General features: G+C 40.7%; 1 protein-coding gene across 2 annotated transcripts in view; it reads right to left on the bottom strand.

Moving 5' to 3' along the window:
* Nucleotides 1-854: 854 nt before the first annotated feature.
* REV3L (REV3 like, DNA directed polymerase zeta catalytic subunit) overlaps nt 855-18518 on the bottom strand; it is a 184078-nt gene continuing 166414 nt past the window's right edge. For both annotated transcript variants that reach the window (XM_080664192.1, XM_080664193.1), the window contains exons 28-32: nt 10892-11029; nt 9349-9539; nt 8423-8669; nt 6838-7047; nt 855-1986 (exon numbers count right to left, since the gene is read on the bottom strand). In XM_080664192.1, coding sequence (XP_080520318.1) covers nt 1846-1986; nt 6838-7047; nt 8423-8669; nt 9349-9539; nt 10892-11029 — 927 coding nt within the window. In that variant the 3' untranslated portion in view covers nt 855-1845. The remainder of the gene's footprint in view (nt 1987-6837; nt 7048-8422; nt 8670-9348; nt 9540-10891; nt 11030-18518) is intronic.

Genomic DNA, 18518 nt, shown 5'->3' with positions numbered 1-18518 from the left:
AGTTCCTGAAACAGCAAACGACTCACTGGAAGGCCGTCGGCTGCAGCACAGGGAGTGGAGATGTGCTAGGCTAAAACAGAGCGAGTCTAGGCACGCGTGCTGAGCAGCCGTTTTTAGTTTAGTTGTGCCCAATTATAAGACGTTAAGAATGGTTATTCTGCTGAGAATATTGTGTCCAGTTACTATGATGAGAAAGATGATGTAAGTCGAAGTCCTGTCAGCACAGAACTTAGAAAAGGGAAAATAACAGGAGACTTCATCCGTGGCCACCCATACAGGAGTAAGAAAATCCTATTTCCGAGGACTAGCCCCAACCTCCCAAACAAAAATAGACCTCAGAAGTGGGGATTGCCAATATCTCTGTGAGACTTAGGGGAAGTATGTGCAGAGACATGGTTTTGTATTTGATTCCATATTTACCATATAATTTTCAGAAATTGAATTTGGCAATGTAGACCTATTTTTGGTGAACTTTCTATGATAGAGAAATTTTTTTCTATTGAAAAAAATTGGCATATAAAGTTTTGAAAAGTAATAATGTCATTTTTGCTTCCCCCCCCTGGAAAGTCCTGGCTTCAAGATTAATTATATATAAATTAAAATGAACTCAGAAGATCTATTAACAAGTAGATTCTTAGAATTCTAAAAAAATGAGAGCTAAATTTTTCCTAGACAACTTTTGCTGCCTTTTTTTTTTTTAAATCCTAAAGTTTTGGTAAGAGAATTGTAACACCAATTAGGATATAACCAGTTAAATTTACATAATTAAAATTCAGAAAAGAGTAGGGTAAGAAGTAAACAAAACAGGCTTATAAAACAGATGAAGATAATACCTTTTATAGTAAGATAAAAATCACACTGCCACATTCCATATTTTATTCAATTTTAATAGGGTTTCCATTATTAACTTTTAAAACAAAATGATTTCCAGTTTAAAAAACAATGCACTGATCACATAATTCCTTCTTCATTTTATACAGTTATACAAATATTCTAAATACACATTTTGTGTTCAAGATGATGGCAAATAAGATTAACTGTACAGTACATAAGAAAAGAAAATATTTTAAGCATATTTAGAAGCAATAGAAATGTCTATACAAAACAAGCAAAAATGGAATAAAATTTTTAATTTTTAAAGTATTGCAACAGGCCCACAGGTTTGTAACAAAAATGTCTTTGCACAGTTCCTCACAATGCCCCATTAATAGCTATAGCAAGACAGCGGTTTTAGAAAATAATGTTTCAAAATGCTACACATGGTACTACTGTTTGCACAGTTTGATCAGAATAACAACTCTACTCTGAGTCAAGCAAAACCTAGAGGAAATATACCAAACAACTTGAAAATCATTTGTATAAAATTCATTGCACATTTTACTCAGTTGTTTGAAAAGTAAAAAAGTGTATTTACAAAATATTTCACAGTCAAAATTATAAAGTTAATGGATATCTCTAAGTAACACGTCTTGATACAGACAGTTCAAGGAAAACACACAAATGGTTTTTTAAAAGAGGTTTTTCAGTGCTTCTTCCACAGGGAAGTAAATATGATCTACTCAAATGGATTTACAAGATGTTACACATACTGGAGCAAATGCCACACCTGCATTATAAAACAATGTTGAAGGGTGAAAGGATGAGGAATTTGTACATTGTAAGAAGTGAGCTATTCAGAGATCAACAAATACAATTTTTAATTCAGTTAGCATAAAAGTCTTCATAGTCTTCAGATAATAGACAATGAACATACTTGACTTGATGGAAGTTGAAAAAGCACCATGCACAACAGTTCAGTGGTAAACACTGAAAGAAATAGCACCTGGAATTCTGTGTACTGAGAATTTAAAACTGGTCTAGTAACTGCCGAAGATATGGGGCCTTCGATAATTCTCTATTTACTCGGGAGAGTTTGAAAAGTACAGGGCAGTTCAGAGACACACACGGGATATGTCGATCAAAGCAGCCTGTGCAGTTCTTGCAAATCTGAAAGTAGAAGAGGAATACATAAAACAACAGGGAAATGCCTCTGAATATGTGTAAACAGCAAACTTCTGTAATCCCTCCTTTCTGGCCCACCACAGATTACTGGCAGACATCTGGCACACAATACATTACAGGGCATTTCATTAGTTTTTATCTCTTTGAGACATTTCTAAAAGATATTATTTCTTTTTTTATATATATATTTTACTGATTTTAGAGAGGGAGGGAGAGGGAGAGAGAGAGAAACATCAATGATGAGAGAGAATCATTGATTGGCTGCGTCCTGCACGCCAACTACTGGGGATCAAGCCCACAAGCCAGGCATGTGCCCTTAAAGTGGTTCTCAACCGTTCTAATGCCACGACCTTGCTAGTGGTTCTGTTGCGACCCACAGGTTGAGAACCGCTGCTGTAGAGCCCAAGACCATCGGAAAACACAGATATTTACATTACGATTCATAACAGTAGCAAAATTACAGTTATGAAGTAGCAACGAAAGTGATTTTATGGTTGGGGGTCACCACAACATGAGGGACTGTATTAAAGGGTCACGGCATTAGAAAGGTTGAGAACCACTGCCTTAGCCGGAATCAAACCTGGGACCCTTCAGTTGTAGGTCGATGCTCTATCCATTGAGCCAAACCAGCTAGGGCTAAAGGATATTATTTCACAAAACATAGAGCACAAAATCCCCCAAGTATTCATTTCATTCCTGAGATCAGCTTTCATTTACAGTAGAATGCTATTATATTAAGATCCACATACTAAGCTACCCAATAACCATTCAAAGACTGTCTCTTAAGTGAGCTATAAGCACTTTTTTTCAAGTTGCTCAGGTTTATCTTTTTAAATGCCAATCATAAAAAAGTGATCCATTTTCTTGTTTCAGAAGAGAAAAATAAAAGGATGAGATTTAAAAGCAGTAGTCTAAACCAGTGGTTCTCAACTCTGTACATGAGCTTAAAAATGTGCTAATGCCTGAGCCCACCCTGGGCCAATGAATAGAACAGAGACTGAAATGGATAGAGCCCAAGAATCTTTCCTTCCCAGGGCCCTGAAGTGATTCTGATGTATAAGATCTGAACTGAGGGAAAATAATAAACAATAAGGCAATTAAAAAAATGAGAAGCATTATTTCTTACATAATGATCAGGTTTTAAACAATATGTAGTCTCAAGTCACATAGTAAAAAAAAAAAAGATTCTAAAACATGAGAAACATCAAAAAATTGAAAAGGATGAATAGTGAGGATCCCAAGGGTCAAGAAAATACAGGCCGATTTTTTACCTGAATAGTGTATGCAGGCCATTAAAGAAGAAATACTAAATAGCTACTACTCTAGACTGTCTCTTAAGAGAGAAATCAAATCTGCTCTAGTTAATTCTGATCCCAGCAGAGCTCTGATTTTAGAGATGTCTCAGGCAGTGCATTTGTTCTTTGCCTCAATATCTTCCGGTCAACTGAAGACACATTTTTCTGAGCACACTGGTTAATGCTTCTAATATTATGATACTGCCTCAAGCACACCACTGAGAAATGTGCTTCAGCTGAAGACCAAGTATGCTGTTCTCCTGCGAAGCCTTTCACTAACCTTCTGACAAGAGACTCAAACCGGTTCCCAAGGACAGGATTTCTGTGAGAGTCTGCGTGCTGCGGCTGTGCTCAGGGGCCAGGACACGCTGATAAATATTTATGCTCTCTGTGCTGGCCAGACAGATAAGCCAGGATGGAATTACTTGCCTCACTAAATTTAACTCCATGTTTAGTTCCTAGATCCTTTACTGCTGATTTAAACCCTGAGCATTGCAGCTCAATTCAGCTTACGTTTAAGACTTTAAAAACTACAACTTGGACACATACTTTTTAGCTTACAAGGAAGCAGACATTTAAAAATACATCTGCTTTAGTCTTGATTCTTTCTTTTTGCTATCCTTTGGCTTTCTTATTTTTAAAAAAGTTTTCAGTCAGATGCTTAATTCATTTATTTTCATTCTTTCGTGTTTACTATTAAAAGTGTTTGTGGTGATGAATGTTTCTGAGATCTGCTATGGCTGTCTACAATCTTACACGTAATGTAATTTCTGTTTAATAAGCAGTATTAAAATTTCCAAGTGGAAGGATCATTTTATTTTCTGAGTTTATAATTACTAGCTTTATAGCATTTTATTGATAAAATGTAATATGTCTACTTTAGAAATTTAGTAAGGTTTTCTTTACAATTTTTTTAACATTCCATAAACATTTGAGATGGAGTATTCTCTAATATTGGGTTAGAGTTTGATATATAATCATAAGGTCTACCTTATCATGATGTTTAGATATTCTTTCATAAGTGTTCTTATTTCTGATCACTTGATTGGTTTTGGGTTGAGAGAGGCATATCAAAATCTCCTATTACTAATGTTTCTCACCATTTCTCATTACATCTCCTCCAATTCCTGCTTTATGAAACTCCTACAGATTATCTAGTGTGCAGGGGACACACATTTTAATTATCTTAAAAAAAACACCCTAAAGTTAAAAAAATATCTCTTAAAAGGTGACGAACTATCCTTATTTATAAACGGCATCACTTCTTTTAAGCTGCATTTTTGGAAGAAATAAGTCCTACTATTATTGAAAGAGGGTTCTGGTTATATTAATAGCACCAATGGTGCAGTGTATGTTGTGGAGGGAAGAGACCACTCAGCCTCCGACTTCAAGGGACTTGCCTAATGAGGGTTGGTTGCTGCTGTCGGGGCGACAACCTATACAACAGAAGCTGCGAACTCCCAGTGACTTCAGTGGTTGCTCTGTACTAGTTTTGTGGTTCTAGTCAAAGTGGCTGAAAATCAGATGGTCCTCACATAGTGACCAATCGCTGCTTTAACTGTGCAGTCAGCAGGCACAGTTCAATGCACGTTTACACACCCCTGGCACAGGCTGGCCTCCGTGCAAGAGAGCCCACTCAGCAGTGAGAGAAGGGCAGGCCTCTGCCCTCCCTGAGCTCACTGTGTCTAGTGGGGAGGACACACACACACACACACATCACAGTAAAGCAGGAGCCCACTGTAGGGATGGAAGGCTTCCCCTGGTCTGGGGGTTTAAGCTGACTCTTCTTCTCAGGTGAGGACTAGTGAGAGGAGAGGAAAGCATTCCAGGCAGAGGAATAGGGTATTTAAAGGCCAGGACGTGAGAGAGAATAAGGTACATTAGTGGACCTGAAAGATCATACTGTATGGGTGGGAGGTAGAGTGTGACAGGGAGAAGGGAAGAAATGGTGACAGAGAGGTAGCAGGTAGGGGCCAGAACAGAGAAAAATGTATGAAGCATGATAAGGAGTTTGAATTTTATCAGAGAGGGGAGGCGGGGAGATGGGCCAGGATGGTAACAGAGGAAAAGGAGAAAAGGGAAGGTATTTAAGAACTATTTAGGACATAGAGGGCAGAGGGAAAAGTCAGCTTGTTTCAACAAGCTCGTCTTCTGTGGCTGCATCAAAGTAATCCTACCTTTTAGATTCTGTTGCCCTTAATAAGATCTGTTTAGTGCATTCTGGATAACTGGCTATATTCTCTAAAACTTAAGAATGTTCTACCAGTATAAACCTTAGCAACTAGAATGATGCAGATGATACAGTCTATCCAGTGGTCACCAACCAGTCTGTGGACCACTGGTTGGTGACCGCTAGTTACCAATCCCTAATCACCTTTCCAGAATTTTTGAATTCTTAAAAGCCTAGTTTCTTCCGAGGTGGTTTCTCTCCCTGTTCACCTGCATGACAGCTTTCCTACTAAGATGCTGAGTCTGTCTTGGTTCAAAAGCTTCTTTACTTTGAGGCCAGTGGCAGAGCCTGGCCTCTATGTGTTGGAGGTTGGGTTGCATCAGGCCTGTGAGCAGACGGTCATCCTTAGCGCTGCTGAGGAGGCGGGAGAGGCTCCCACCACTGGGCTTGTGGCTGAGCGGAGCTCCCCTTGTGGGATCGCACTGACCACCAGGGGGTAGCTCCTGCATTGAGCGTCTGCCCCCTGGTGGTCAGTGCGTGTCATAGCAACTGGTCGTTCCCAGTTGTTCCACTGTTAGGGTCAATTTGCATATTGATCTTTTATTATCCTATATAATAAAGAGGTAATATGCAAATTGACTGTCACTCCAACTCACAAGATGGCCGCCCCCATGTGGTCAAAGATGGCTGCCTCCATGTGGACACACGATGGCCGCCACAAGATGGCCAGCAGGGGAGGGCAGTTGTGGGCGATCAGGCCAGCAGGGTAAGGCAGTTGGGAGGGACCAGGCCTGCAAAGGAGGGTAGTTGGGGGCGATCAGGCCAGCAGGCGAGGGCAGTTAGGGTGACCCAGGCCTGCAGGGGAGGGCAATTAGGGGCAATCAGGCCGGCAGGGGAGCAGTTAAGCGTCGACCAGGCTGGCAGGGAGTGGTTAGGGGGTGATCAGGCTGGCAGGCAGAAGCGGTTAGGGGCAATCAGGCAGGCAGGCAAGCGGTTGGGAGCCAGCCGTCCTGAATTGTGACAGGGATGTCCGACTGCCCGTTTAGGGCTGGCAGGGGAGTGGTTAGGGGGTGATCAGGCTGGCAGGCAGAAGCGGTTAGGGGCAATCAGGAAGGCAGGCGAGTGGTTGGGAGCCAGCAGTCCTGGATTGTGAGTCGGACATCCCTCGAAGGGTCCCATATTGGAGAAGGTGCAGGCTGGGCTGGGGGACACCACCCCCCCCATGCACGAAATTTGTGCACTGGCCTCTAGTATAGAATAATCCTTACTCCACCTTTCATACCAGTTTGATATCTCAGAACCTGAGAGCTGACTACATATCCCCGAACATCAGACTGCTTGGGATTCTGGGTCTATCGAATGAGGCTGTACCTTTACGAGTTGCTCCTGTTTGCGTTCCAACTCCCGAATTTCTTGGTTGAGGATGACTGCGACATGCTGAGGTTGGCTCCGACATTTACTACAGACGCCGTGCTGAGTCAGGTCGTCACACACAGGACAGTGCAAGGTAGTGAAATACTGTGAAATGGTGCCTTTCCGCCCTTCAGGGTCACTTCGAGAGGAGCTGGTGGCTTTCTGGATCTATAAAATCATCAATTCAGAAATAACTTTGAGCCAGCTGCATAGCACAGCTGCTGTTCTTATGCTAACTGCTAGTCTACTGAGGCATTATTTCATTTATGCAACAAATGTTAAGTAGCCACTGTGTGTCAGGCACTGTTCTAGACCAGTGGTCGGCAAACCGTGGCTCGTGAGCCGCATGTGGCTTGCGAGCCGCGGTTTGCCGCTCTGTTGACTAATGAGTTTGCCGACCACTGGACTAGACTAAATGTTACCGTGTAGTTGGAAGCTGTGAGGATTAGGCAATTGTGGCATATTGTGTGCAAAGAGGTAAAGGGTAGTATATGACAGTGGTTGGCAAACTCATTAGTCAACAGAGCAGCAAACCGCGGCTCACGAGCTGCGGTTTGCTGACCACTGTTCTAGACAGTGAGGCTACAGAAATGAACAAAGTCCTTCCTTTCACAGAGATCACATCTTAATTATCATTAGATATAGTGTTTTTCCTTTTGGAAAAATAATCATCTCCTGCCACTCAGTATTTTTGGTTGAGAAACATGAGATCATTCAGGGCAATGGAAGAAATCCAGGTTGAGAGTGGATGCTGTTTAAGGCTGCATGATTCGGGCCATGGAAACAAGGCAAGTAGAGGTTAAAAATAACCTGTTAGGCAGTAGGGTGCAAAATTCAAGCAAAAGTAAACCTGGAGCATTTCAAATGCAACTGGATGCATGCCACCTAAGCATTCTTCATTTGAAGTTAATGCTCGTTTCAATAATCTGTCTTCTGGTACTCTTTTTACATTGAAATACATGATCATATTATTATTATACCATTGGTGTATTCTCCTGGTGTCTTATAAATCAGTGCATAAAAGTAATTAGGTCAGCTTCTTAGAAATGCCAGTGTTTTAACCTTCCTTCTGGTGATGAGATGGCATAGTAAGTTTTCTGGCGTGGAGCAGGATATAGCGTTATAGATGCTGACCAGCACAGACTCTGAAGCACAACGTGAGCCTTGGCTTACTAACTTAGTCTTCACCTTGGGCCTTAAGTGCTTACTGAGAAAGTGAAAATAATGTGAGCATCAACTTATACCCGTTTGCCTGAATACCATCAGCTTTTCATAATCTGAGATAACAGCAAATGACTGAGCAGATCTAATTCGAAAAAGGAGATAAAAAAGCTACTCTTTTCCTAGCGTAATGTATCCCAGATTATTACAGAGTCAGACCACTCCGTCGGGCTTCTGAGTAAACTGAGATTGCTAAGATCCACACTGCATGCTTTGCTTTAGTAAAATGCTATTTTAACATTAAATAAAATATTTGCTTCTACAGGAAATCTTAAGTGACTTCTCTCTATAGTCACAGCACAGGTACATTAGTAGGACTTACCCTTGGTAATTCGTGATACCAGTTGAAGACATCAATACCAATAAGTGAGAAGACTCTTGCCAGGGGTGGGAGGATCTGCTTGGTAATGTAGTAAGTGGCATTCAGTCTCAGAGTCGGGTCCTGCAGGAGGTCCACTGGGCGCCTCACCAGCTGGATGAGTGGTACTCCGGGGGTCCCGTAAATGATCACGTAGGGCACTCGCTCCCCAACTCGAGGCTCAGAGCGCCGGTCATAGGTAAGCATTTTCCTATTTAAACCCAAATAGAATATGCACTCAAAGACTGTCATGGTATGCACCTTCCCAGAAAGTTAAATGAGAAGTAAACAACGTTAAAACCATGGGAAAGCTACGAAGGATAACTCTGCATTAGAGTTGCAATTTTTTTGAGAACTGTATATACTTAGTTGGCACCAAATGGGTATGTGTAAGAGTTTAAAACTTACTCTGTAAATCATTACCACCTGGAAAGCAATATGAGTTGGCAGATATCAACTAGCTAAAAATGTTTTCAATCCCCTAAGAACTAAAAATCATAAATCTAACAATGAAAGATAAGAAAGTAAGGAAGTTTAGCTGGTTAGATGATTTGATTCCAGAATGCTACGTCACTGCTTTGGTAGATCACTATTAAGGACTGCCTAGTGACTCTGATGTGAGAAACAATGATTCAAGCTCTGCCCAGATTACTATTCACTGACTTCAGTTACCCAAAGGGAGTCCAGAAGAGATCCAATTCCTCCTTCCTCTTGAGAGCTCACAAAGTGCGGGAGCCCATTCACCTTCAGCGAGGCTGCCCGTGGGCAGGTGAAGAAACAAGTGTGTATCTGTGCCTATGGACTAGTCTTTCCATCTTCTCCAAACCGTTCAGAACCCCAGGACTACACTTGCTAAAAGTTGAGAGTTGTACTGCTGTGCACATCATTACCTTGTAAGCTCAAGGGCTGGCACACAAGCTCCAGGTTTGTAAGAGGAACTTCCTCTGTATTCCTTGGCAAAGATAAAATCTTGAATGCTGGCCTTTCCTTCCATAAGCTTCATACATTGTCGCTGAACATACTGTTTAATTAAACTTATATCTCTTGTTTCAAATAGCAGCTTTAGAGAACGCTCAAGTATCTTAAAAAAAAAAAAAAAGGAAAGGATAAGCTCATAAAGATAAAATATCCGCTAGTATATCATCATTATTGTATTTTCAATTATGTGACTACTGGATAATGTGATCTACCTAAGCAACCTGCTATTTACAATGACTGGATGAATTATTAGAAATTAGAAAATATTTTAGAGACTTTGTATAGCTATTTCTAATAATAGAATATCATGTCATTCGAGGAAAATCATATCGAATGACATGCAGATGAAACATTTACTCTGTGCGGAGTGACATAAAACATTTCAGTTTTCTTAAACAGGTAAAAGCACTCTAGGCATCATGATTTCATGCATTGTGTTTTATTTACCCTGTTGTAAAAAGGTCCTGATTCAGGTGGACAGAAAAAAATTTAAATATCACCAAGCAGTGAAATCAAAATTAGTCTTTTTCTGGTGTCAATAAGTATATACTAACTGTGACAGAATTTTCTGTACTGGGATTATTTCTACTAGAAAATGACTGACATACGTGGATTTATTTAATGGATTGAATTTAAATTAGTTCCAGCTAAAAGTTCTGCATCTTATTCTGAGAACTGGAACCCATACTTATTTACACAAGACATTTGCTAGTTTGGCCTCGGTACAATTCTGCCCTCAGAGAAAGAATGCACTGGATGATATTTCTTCCAGAAACTAGTATTAAATAACACCTCAAATTTGTATAACTACATATATGTCATACTGACAATAACAGATTGATAGTAAATCTATTATGCTTTTAATGCTCTCATAAAACTCAGTGTGTCAAATACGTTTCCATTTATGCCACTTATTTTTGGTTATAGGAAGAGTCTGGGACTGAGTAAAGAAACATTAAATATAATATACTATGGTTAATATTACCATAGCTGAGAAATTTCAGTAATTTAAGTACCATTCTTCAGAAATCTTCCTAACTTATATATGATAACCCAAGAAAACAAAATTTCAATTAATCTAGGATGTATTATATTGCTTATGAAGTATCTGTTGCTAGCTTCTCCGTATCCAAAAGCTTCCTAGCTTTTGCGTGTTGTCATATGATGATATATATTTAGCATCTCCAAGTGATAGGCAGGAAAATCTTATCAAGTTCACGTGTTGTTTTCAGCAATTGTGATAAAAGTAAGGTATGGGAAGAAGTTAGAAACTAAGGACTAAAATCAGGTAAGTTGTTTCATTGAAACGAATTCTCAAACATCATTTAGTTCCTCTTGTAGTTACAGATAGGCATATAAGCTATAGTTCTTCCACCTAGATGTGTGCTAAGGATTTTCACCAGATTCTTTAGCCGCTTATTTCTCAAAGATGAAAACAAGATAGATAAAACTTACCTTAGAAACAGCAGGGCAGGAATCTCTTCTGACTGTTTCTATTCCTTTTGCATCAAATACTGGGTCCTTTTGATCCAGTGTTTCATACATATAACCCACATACCTCTTTTTTGTTTGTAAAACACAGGGTAAATATACCTGTGATGAAATGAAACAAAATGTCTCTCAATAACCATTTTTTCCCCTCTACCATGAATATCTATTTTTAAGTCTTTTTTTCTCTTTAAACAAATGTCAGTTATAGAAAAAGTCTAAATATGTCTCAGGGCCCAACTAATTCACAATATAACACTTAGAGGTGAAAAACACACACAATTAGTTGTCTTTACCTCTTCATCATGTACTCCTTTGCCTGTACTATCAATTTTGCGCCTACCTCAACTGACACTGCTGTCTCAAAAGTCATCAATAATACCTTTTTAAAGAATTAAAAATTGCTTTAAGCATTACCCACACATGTATTTAAAGTGGATTTCTAGTAGATAGCTCTCAATATTTAAAAAGTTGCAAGAGAATTTACAATGAAAAGTCTTGGTCCCCCAACCTCTACTTTTCCCTCCCTAGAGCCATCTTCTGTTACTGATCTCCTGTGTATCCTTCCAGAGATAGTCTATACACATACATGTACTTATACACATAATGGTAGCTTATTTTATACATCATTCTGTACTTTGCTTATCATCATCATAATAAAGAGCTAATATGCTAATGGTTGGGATGCTGTCACGCCTAACGACCAATCAGTGGGAGGCTGCATGAGCAGCAGGGCGGAGCCGCCGTGTTGCTCCGAAGACGGGGCGGAAGTGGGGAGGCACCCAGAGGAGGCAGGACCATCCCGTGCCAGGGAGGGCGGGGATGAGAGCTCGCAGTGCCCCCCTCACCAGTCCTTTGTCACCCACCGCTCGCACTCTGAGTGCCCCGCGGCCCACCTGCCAGGGGAAGGAGGCAGCACAGCAGGCTTCCATGCTCTCCTCTGGCACCATGGCGGGGCGGAGCTGCCGCGTTGCTCTGGAGATGGGGCGGAAGTGGGGAGGCGCCTGGAGGAGGTGGGACCAGCCTGAGGCGACTGGCGGGGCTTGAAGCAGCCAGAGAAGGCCGGAGGGGTCAGGGGCGGGGCCAGGCGCGCTCAAGCTCTGGGTGGAGAGGTTAGGCCCAGGGTGTCAAGTCGGGGTGGCAGGTGGGTGGGCGGGGCCATGTGATTTCGCGCACCAGGTCACTAGTTTCATTTAATAATTTATCTTGGAGACAGTAGTCCATTATGTGAGGGTATCACAATTTATGTAACTAGTTACCTACTTACCTACTATGGGTCACTTAGGAGGTTTCCAGTCTTTTGGAATTTCAAATACTGTTCCACCAACCTTGCATGGATTAATCCACAGAAAAATTTGTTGAAGTGGAATTCCTAGATCAATGGGTATGTGCACTCTCCCTTTTTATAAGTTACCAAATAGAGCCTTCCCTTTCCTTTCTCAATAATCATATTAAATGAAAATGGTCTAAACATCCCAATAAAAAGGCAGAAATGATCAGATTATATCTGATCAAATAGTGAGGCTTAACTATAAGTTAGCTACTAGAAATCCACTTTAAATACAAGGATAAAAAAAGGTTAAAAATAAAAAATGGAAAAAGATACACATGCTTACACTAAAAGTTGGAGTGGCTATTTAATAAAAAGTAGATTTCAAGACGAGGAATATTATCAAAGATAAAATTATCAATTCACCAAGAAGATACATAATCATGAAGGTGTAGGCATCTAATAAGTGAACTTTAAAATGTATGGAATACAAACTGAAAGAACTAAAAGGTAGAAAATGGCAAATCCATGATTATATTTGGAGTTTTTAACACATCTCTTAAAAACTTACAGAAAATCAGTAAGAATATAGAAGGCTTCAACAACATTATCAACTAAGTGACATTTATAGAACATCCAGAATACACATGGCTATTCAGTGTTACATGAGAGCATTCACTAAAACAGATCACTGGCTGGACCAAATAACAAATTTCAAACTTAAAAGCATTAAGATCATACAGAGTATTTTCTTTGACCACAATGAAATTTAATTAGTAATAATAAAAAGATTTTTGGAATATCCTTAAATATTTAGAACTCAAACAACACACTTCTAAATAACCTTATCATTGAAGCAAATAATAATGAAAACACAAGATTTTAAAACTTATAGCTAAAGTAGTGTTTACAGGAAAATTTATATCTTCAAATGCTTATAATTAAAAAATATGTTTGAAATCAATGATTCAAGCTTCTAAATTAAGGAAAAGAAGAGCAAACTAAACCCAAAGTAAGTATAAGGACATAAAGAGTAAAAATTAATGGAATGATTAAGAAAAATTTTATAAAAAATGGAAGGATACCACTAAAAATCTTATTGATATCAAAACCACAATAAGGAAATATAATTTATGCCCATAAATTTGTCAACTTAGGATAAATGGACAAATTCCTTGACAACCACAGTTATCAAAACTGACATTAAAACGTTGAATAATTCAATATATATGAAAGATGTTTAATTTGTAATTAACCTCCCTCCTAATAAAATTCCAGGGTTAGATGGCTTCACTGGTAAATTCTATCCATCATTTAAGAAAGAAATAGTTGCATTAATCTTACATATTTTCCTTTCAGAAAATAGAAGAGGTAACACTTCCAACTCATGAGTCCAACCTTCTTTTTGGTCCCCAAAGACAATACAAGGAAAAAAACAATACTACAAACTAATATTCATCATGAACAAAAAGCTTCACAATTCTTGACAAATGTATGTTTTCTTTGAGAAGTTTTGCAGTTTTTGCTTTCATGTTTAGGTCTGTGACCCATTTCAGGTAAATTTTCATGTTTGCTGTTATTTTCTAAGCACACCATGCTCTTCACGTTGCCAGAGGGGTTGGGTGTCCATAGCACCATACACATGCTTCTAGGACAGTACTCATTACCACTATTTCTAATTTTCCCCTTCCCCCACTTAGAATTTCACTTTTCATTTAGGACAGATACCAAGAATGCTCACTTTTCAGTTAGGGCCTGTCCAAGTCTTCTTTGAATCTCTTCTAACAGAATTCTTGCTTCAGAGTAGGAACACGATAAACAATGAGATGATTATACTTTGCTTATCATATATTTGACTCTTCCTCTTTTGTCCTTTTTATACCAGCTCTCCTAAATCAACCATTTCTAACTCCTACTAACCCTTCTTTCTTAATATCTCTCGAAGTGTCCTTTCTTTATTCTTGCCAGTTCATCTCACTAACTAGTTCAGGCTATGCAGGTTGCAAGAAGTATCTTGTCTCGATTCTCCTCTTCCCAGCCCCTCTTGTACATTCTTACGAAGTCAATCCTCCACAAACATCTCTGCCTAAGTCATGCTCTTGTTTGATAAACTTAGCTGAATCAAGTTTAAATATTGTACCTTGGTATCCAAGACATTCTACAATCTGGTCTTTTTTTTTTTTTTTTTAATAAATCTTTATTGTTCAGATTATTACAATTGTTCCTCTTTTTTCCCCCCATAGCTCCCCTCCACCTGGTTCCCAACCCACCCTCTGCCCTTATCCCCCCCCACCACACTGTCCTCATCCATAGGTGTACAATTTTTGTCCAGTCTTTTCCCATACCTCCCACACCCCTTTCCCCACAAGAGTTGTCAGTCCATGCCCTTTCTATGCCCCTGATTCTATTATATTCACCAGTTTATTCTGTTCATCAGATTTTTTATTCACTTGATTTTTAGATTCACTTGTTGATAGATATGTGTTTGTTGTTCATAATTTTTATCTTTACCTTTTTCTTCTTCTTCCTCTTCTTAAAGAATACCTTTCAGCATTTCATATAATACTGGTTTGGTGGTGATGAACTCCTTTAGCTTTTTCTTATCTGTGAAACTCTTTATCTGACCTTCAATTCTGAATGATAGCTTTGCTGGGTAGAGTAATCTTGGTTGTAGGTTCTTGCTATTCATCACTTTGAGTATTTCTTGCCACTGCCATCTGGCCTGCATAGTTTCTGTTGAGAAATCAGCTGACGATCGTATGGGTGCTCCCTTGTAGGTAACTAACTGTTTTTTCTCTTGCTGCTTTTAATATTCTCTCTTTGTCTTTTGCTCTTGGCATTTTAATTATGATGTGTCTTGGTGTGGTCCTCTTTGGATTCCTTTCGTTTGGGGTTCTCTGTGCTTCTGGGACTCGTAAGTCTATTTTTCACCAGGTAGGGGAAGTTTTCTGTCATTATTTCTTCAAATAGGTTTTCAGTATCTTGCTCTCTCTCTGTCTTGTTCTGGCACCCCCATAATTCTGATGTTGGTACGTTTGAAGTTGTCCCAGAGGCTCCTTATACTATCTTCATATTTTTGGATTCTTTTTTATTTTCCAGTTGGGTGTTTTTCACTTCTTTGTATTTCAAGTCTTTGACTTGATTCTTGCGATCCTCTTGGATCTCTGTATATTATTTTTTATTTCAGTCAGTGTATGCTTAATTTCTAGTTGGTCCTTTTTCACATCCTCGAGGGTCTCACTAAATTTATCGGCCTTTTCTAGAAAATTCTTGAAAAACCTTATAACCGTGGTTTTGAACTCTATATCTAGTCATTTGCTTTCCTCCATTTCTTTCATTTGTGACTTGTTTCTTTGTCTCCACATTTTGGCTGCTTCTGAGTTGATAGAGTGGCTTTGTGTGCTAGGTGTCCTATAGGGCCCAGTGGTTCAGCCTCCCCAGTTACCTGAGGTGGACACTCGTGGTGCACTCCTTTGTGGGCTGTGTACACAGTCTTGTTGTAGTTAAGCCTTGATTGTTGTTGGTATCACTGGGAGGAATTGACCTCCAGGCCAATTGGCTGTGAGGATCAGCTGTGTCTACACTGGAAGAACTTCTGTGCTGGAGACACTCTTATGAGACAAGATTTGCAAAAGCCTCTGTGCTCAGCTTGGATGGGGCAGAGTCTCAGGGCAGAGCAGACAGCAATGGCTTCCTGTCAGCCCTGCCCTACCAGGCCCCTGGGTCTCAGTGTCCCGCAGTAATCACTGCAAGCACCTCTGAGAGAAAGTCGCCCTCAAGTTTTGCCTGCTGCCAGACAGTCCAGTTTCTCCCCGAATGAGTCTGGGTCCCCAGAGTCTTGCCCGGAACTCGAGTTCAGTGCAGTCGGGAGCTTTTGTCTCCCTCCTGGTTGAGAAAGCCAGCCATGCACTCAGTTGCCAGCCCTCTCCGCGCACTCGCGTCTCAGTACCTCTGCCTTCTGCAGCTCCTCTGGGTCTCAGTGTGCTTTTCTCTTTCCTGACAGTCCAGTTTCTTCCTGTATGAGTATGCGTCCCCAGATTCTCGCCCAGAACTGGAGTTCAGAACCGTTGGGAGCTTTTGCCTCCCACCCAGTTGAGAAAACCAGCTGCACACTCAGTTGCCAGCCCTCTCCATGCGCGCCTCGGTACCTCTGCCTTCTGCAGCTCCTCTGAGTCTCAGTGTGCTTTTCTCTTTCCTTCTAGTTGTAGAATTTCCACTCAGCCAGCCTTCCTGTGGTTCTGGATGATGTCTGTTTTGTCTTTTAGTTGCAGTTTTGAAATTGTTGTGTGAGGCACCAAGTTTAGGTGTTTACCTATGTCGCCATCTTGGTTTCTCCCCCTACAATCTGGTCTTAACTTTATGTTTCCAGACGTCTCTCCTGCTTCTCTGTATTCCCACATTGGGCTTTTCCAACTCCACATCCTTCTACATGCTATTTTTTTTCCTGAGAACAACTGCTGCCCGTGGCTGCCTACTGAAAATCTAACCATTTTCCGAGACACAGTACAATATTACTTCCTACATAGTGTGTCCCCATACAGCCAGGACAGCATAACTTCTTTTGTGTTCTTAACAGTGCTTAGGGAGTCTGCTTTTATGAGACTTTCCGACGTTTACAATAACAAAGATCATTTATATCCATTTCTAATTTTTCCTTTTAGATTATTGCTCTTAGAAGGCAGGACTGTGTCTTAGGCTGATTTGCATTCCACACCTCTCCTAGCTCAGTATCTTTTATATAGAAAGAACTAAATACATACCTGACATCTAAAGTAAAGTGAAAAGTCGAAGGTCCTTCTGGCAGACTATATATTTCAAAGAACTAATATCTCCTATTCCACATGGTCTTTCTACAATGTGACTCTGACATTCTTCCCATTAAATCTAGACAGGCTATGATGTGTGTGACTTTGAGACTAGGTCACAAAAAGCAAAACAACTTTTGTTCATTCCTAGAACTCGGCCATCATACTGTGAGGAAGAGCAAATAGCCTCACGGAAAGGCCATGAGCAGGTGTTCCAGCTGACAGCCCCAGCTGAGGTCCCAGTCAGCAGCCAGCATGAGAGTGATCATGCTTCAGGTGATTTCAGTCCTTAGCTGGGTCACCGCCAGCCTTTAAGTTTTCTCAGCTGAGGACTTAGACATGGTGGAGCAGAGATATGCCATCCCTGCTGCAACCTTTCTGAATTCCTGAGCATAGTAAAATGATTATTTTACACCACTACATTTGGTGTGGTCTGTTATACGTCACCTAGAGGCCCAGTGCATGAAATTCGTGCATGGGGGGTGTCCCTCAGCCCGACCTGCACCCTCTCCAATCCGGGAACCCTTGGGGGATGTTCAACTGCCCTGTGGGATCAGGCCTAAACTGGCAGTTGGACATCCCTCTCGCAATGTGGGACCTCTGGCTCCTAACTGCTCACCTGCCTGCCTGCCCTAACCACTCTGCCTGCCGGCCTGATCCCCCTAACTGCCCTCCCCTGCCGGCCTGGTTGCCCCTATTAACTTTTTTTTAAATCTTATCCCCATTCACACACAATTGTATTTGACTTCCTTATTGGCTTCTCCCTCTCACACAATTTTTCTCTCTCCTTTATGTAACACTTTTTCCTACTGACTCACCATTTATAAACTTTTCTTTCCTCATTTCCTACTTCTGTTCCATCATCCTTCTTCCCATCTTTCTCCTACCCTCCCTTCTTCCCTCCCCACATTACTTCTTTCCTTTATCTTTACCCCTGCCCTCCCTCAGACCTGCTTTGCTCCCTCCCTCATTTCTTCCTACTTCCCATTCTCTTTTTAAGTTCTACCGGTTCCCCTTTGAAACTTTTCTTCCCTCCCTCTTTCTCATCCTACCTTTCCCATACATTCTTCTCTACTTCCACTGTTTTAATATCTATCTATCTTTTCACTATCATTTATCTTTTTTCTTTTCTCCTACTTTTAAAATCTTTCCCCAGCACACAACTATACTTGATTTTCATTATAGCTCCTACAGTTCACTCATACATCCTCTTTCCTTCTTTAACTCTGCTGTCTACTGACTCCTTTATAAAGCTCTTTCCTCCCTCCTTCTCTTCTTCCCCCTCCTCCCTCACTCTTTTATCTTTTTACAAGCTAATTAAAAATTCTATGCTTTTTGTCCTGTCTTAGCACCAACTTCTTTCCTCTCTGGGACCTGTAGCCACCTCTGTTTGGGCACTTGGGCCCCTCTCACAACAGCTTTGAGGGGCCAAGCGACAACGCAGCTGTGTCTTGCCCACTGTGGCCCATGCCTCCCTCCTCTGAGTCGGGGGAGCGTCCCGCTGGGCCGGCATCCATTG

Source organism: Plecotus auritus (assembly GCF_963455305.1).
Source record: "Plecotus auritus genome assembly, chromosome: 4".
NCBI classification, from domain to species: Eukaryota; Metazoa; Chordata; class Mammalia; order Chiroptera; family Vespertilionidae; genus Plecotus; species Plecotus auritus.
The sequence above is the reverse complement of the archived record's forward strand: the minus strand, read 5'-3'. Positions and strand labels throughout refer to the sequence as shown.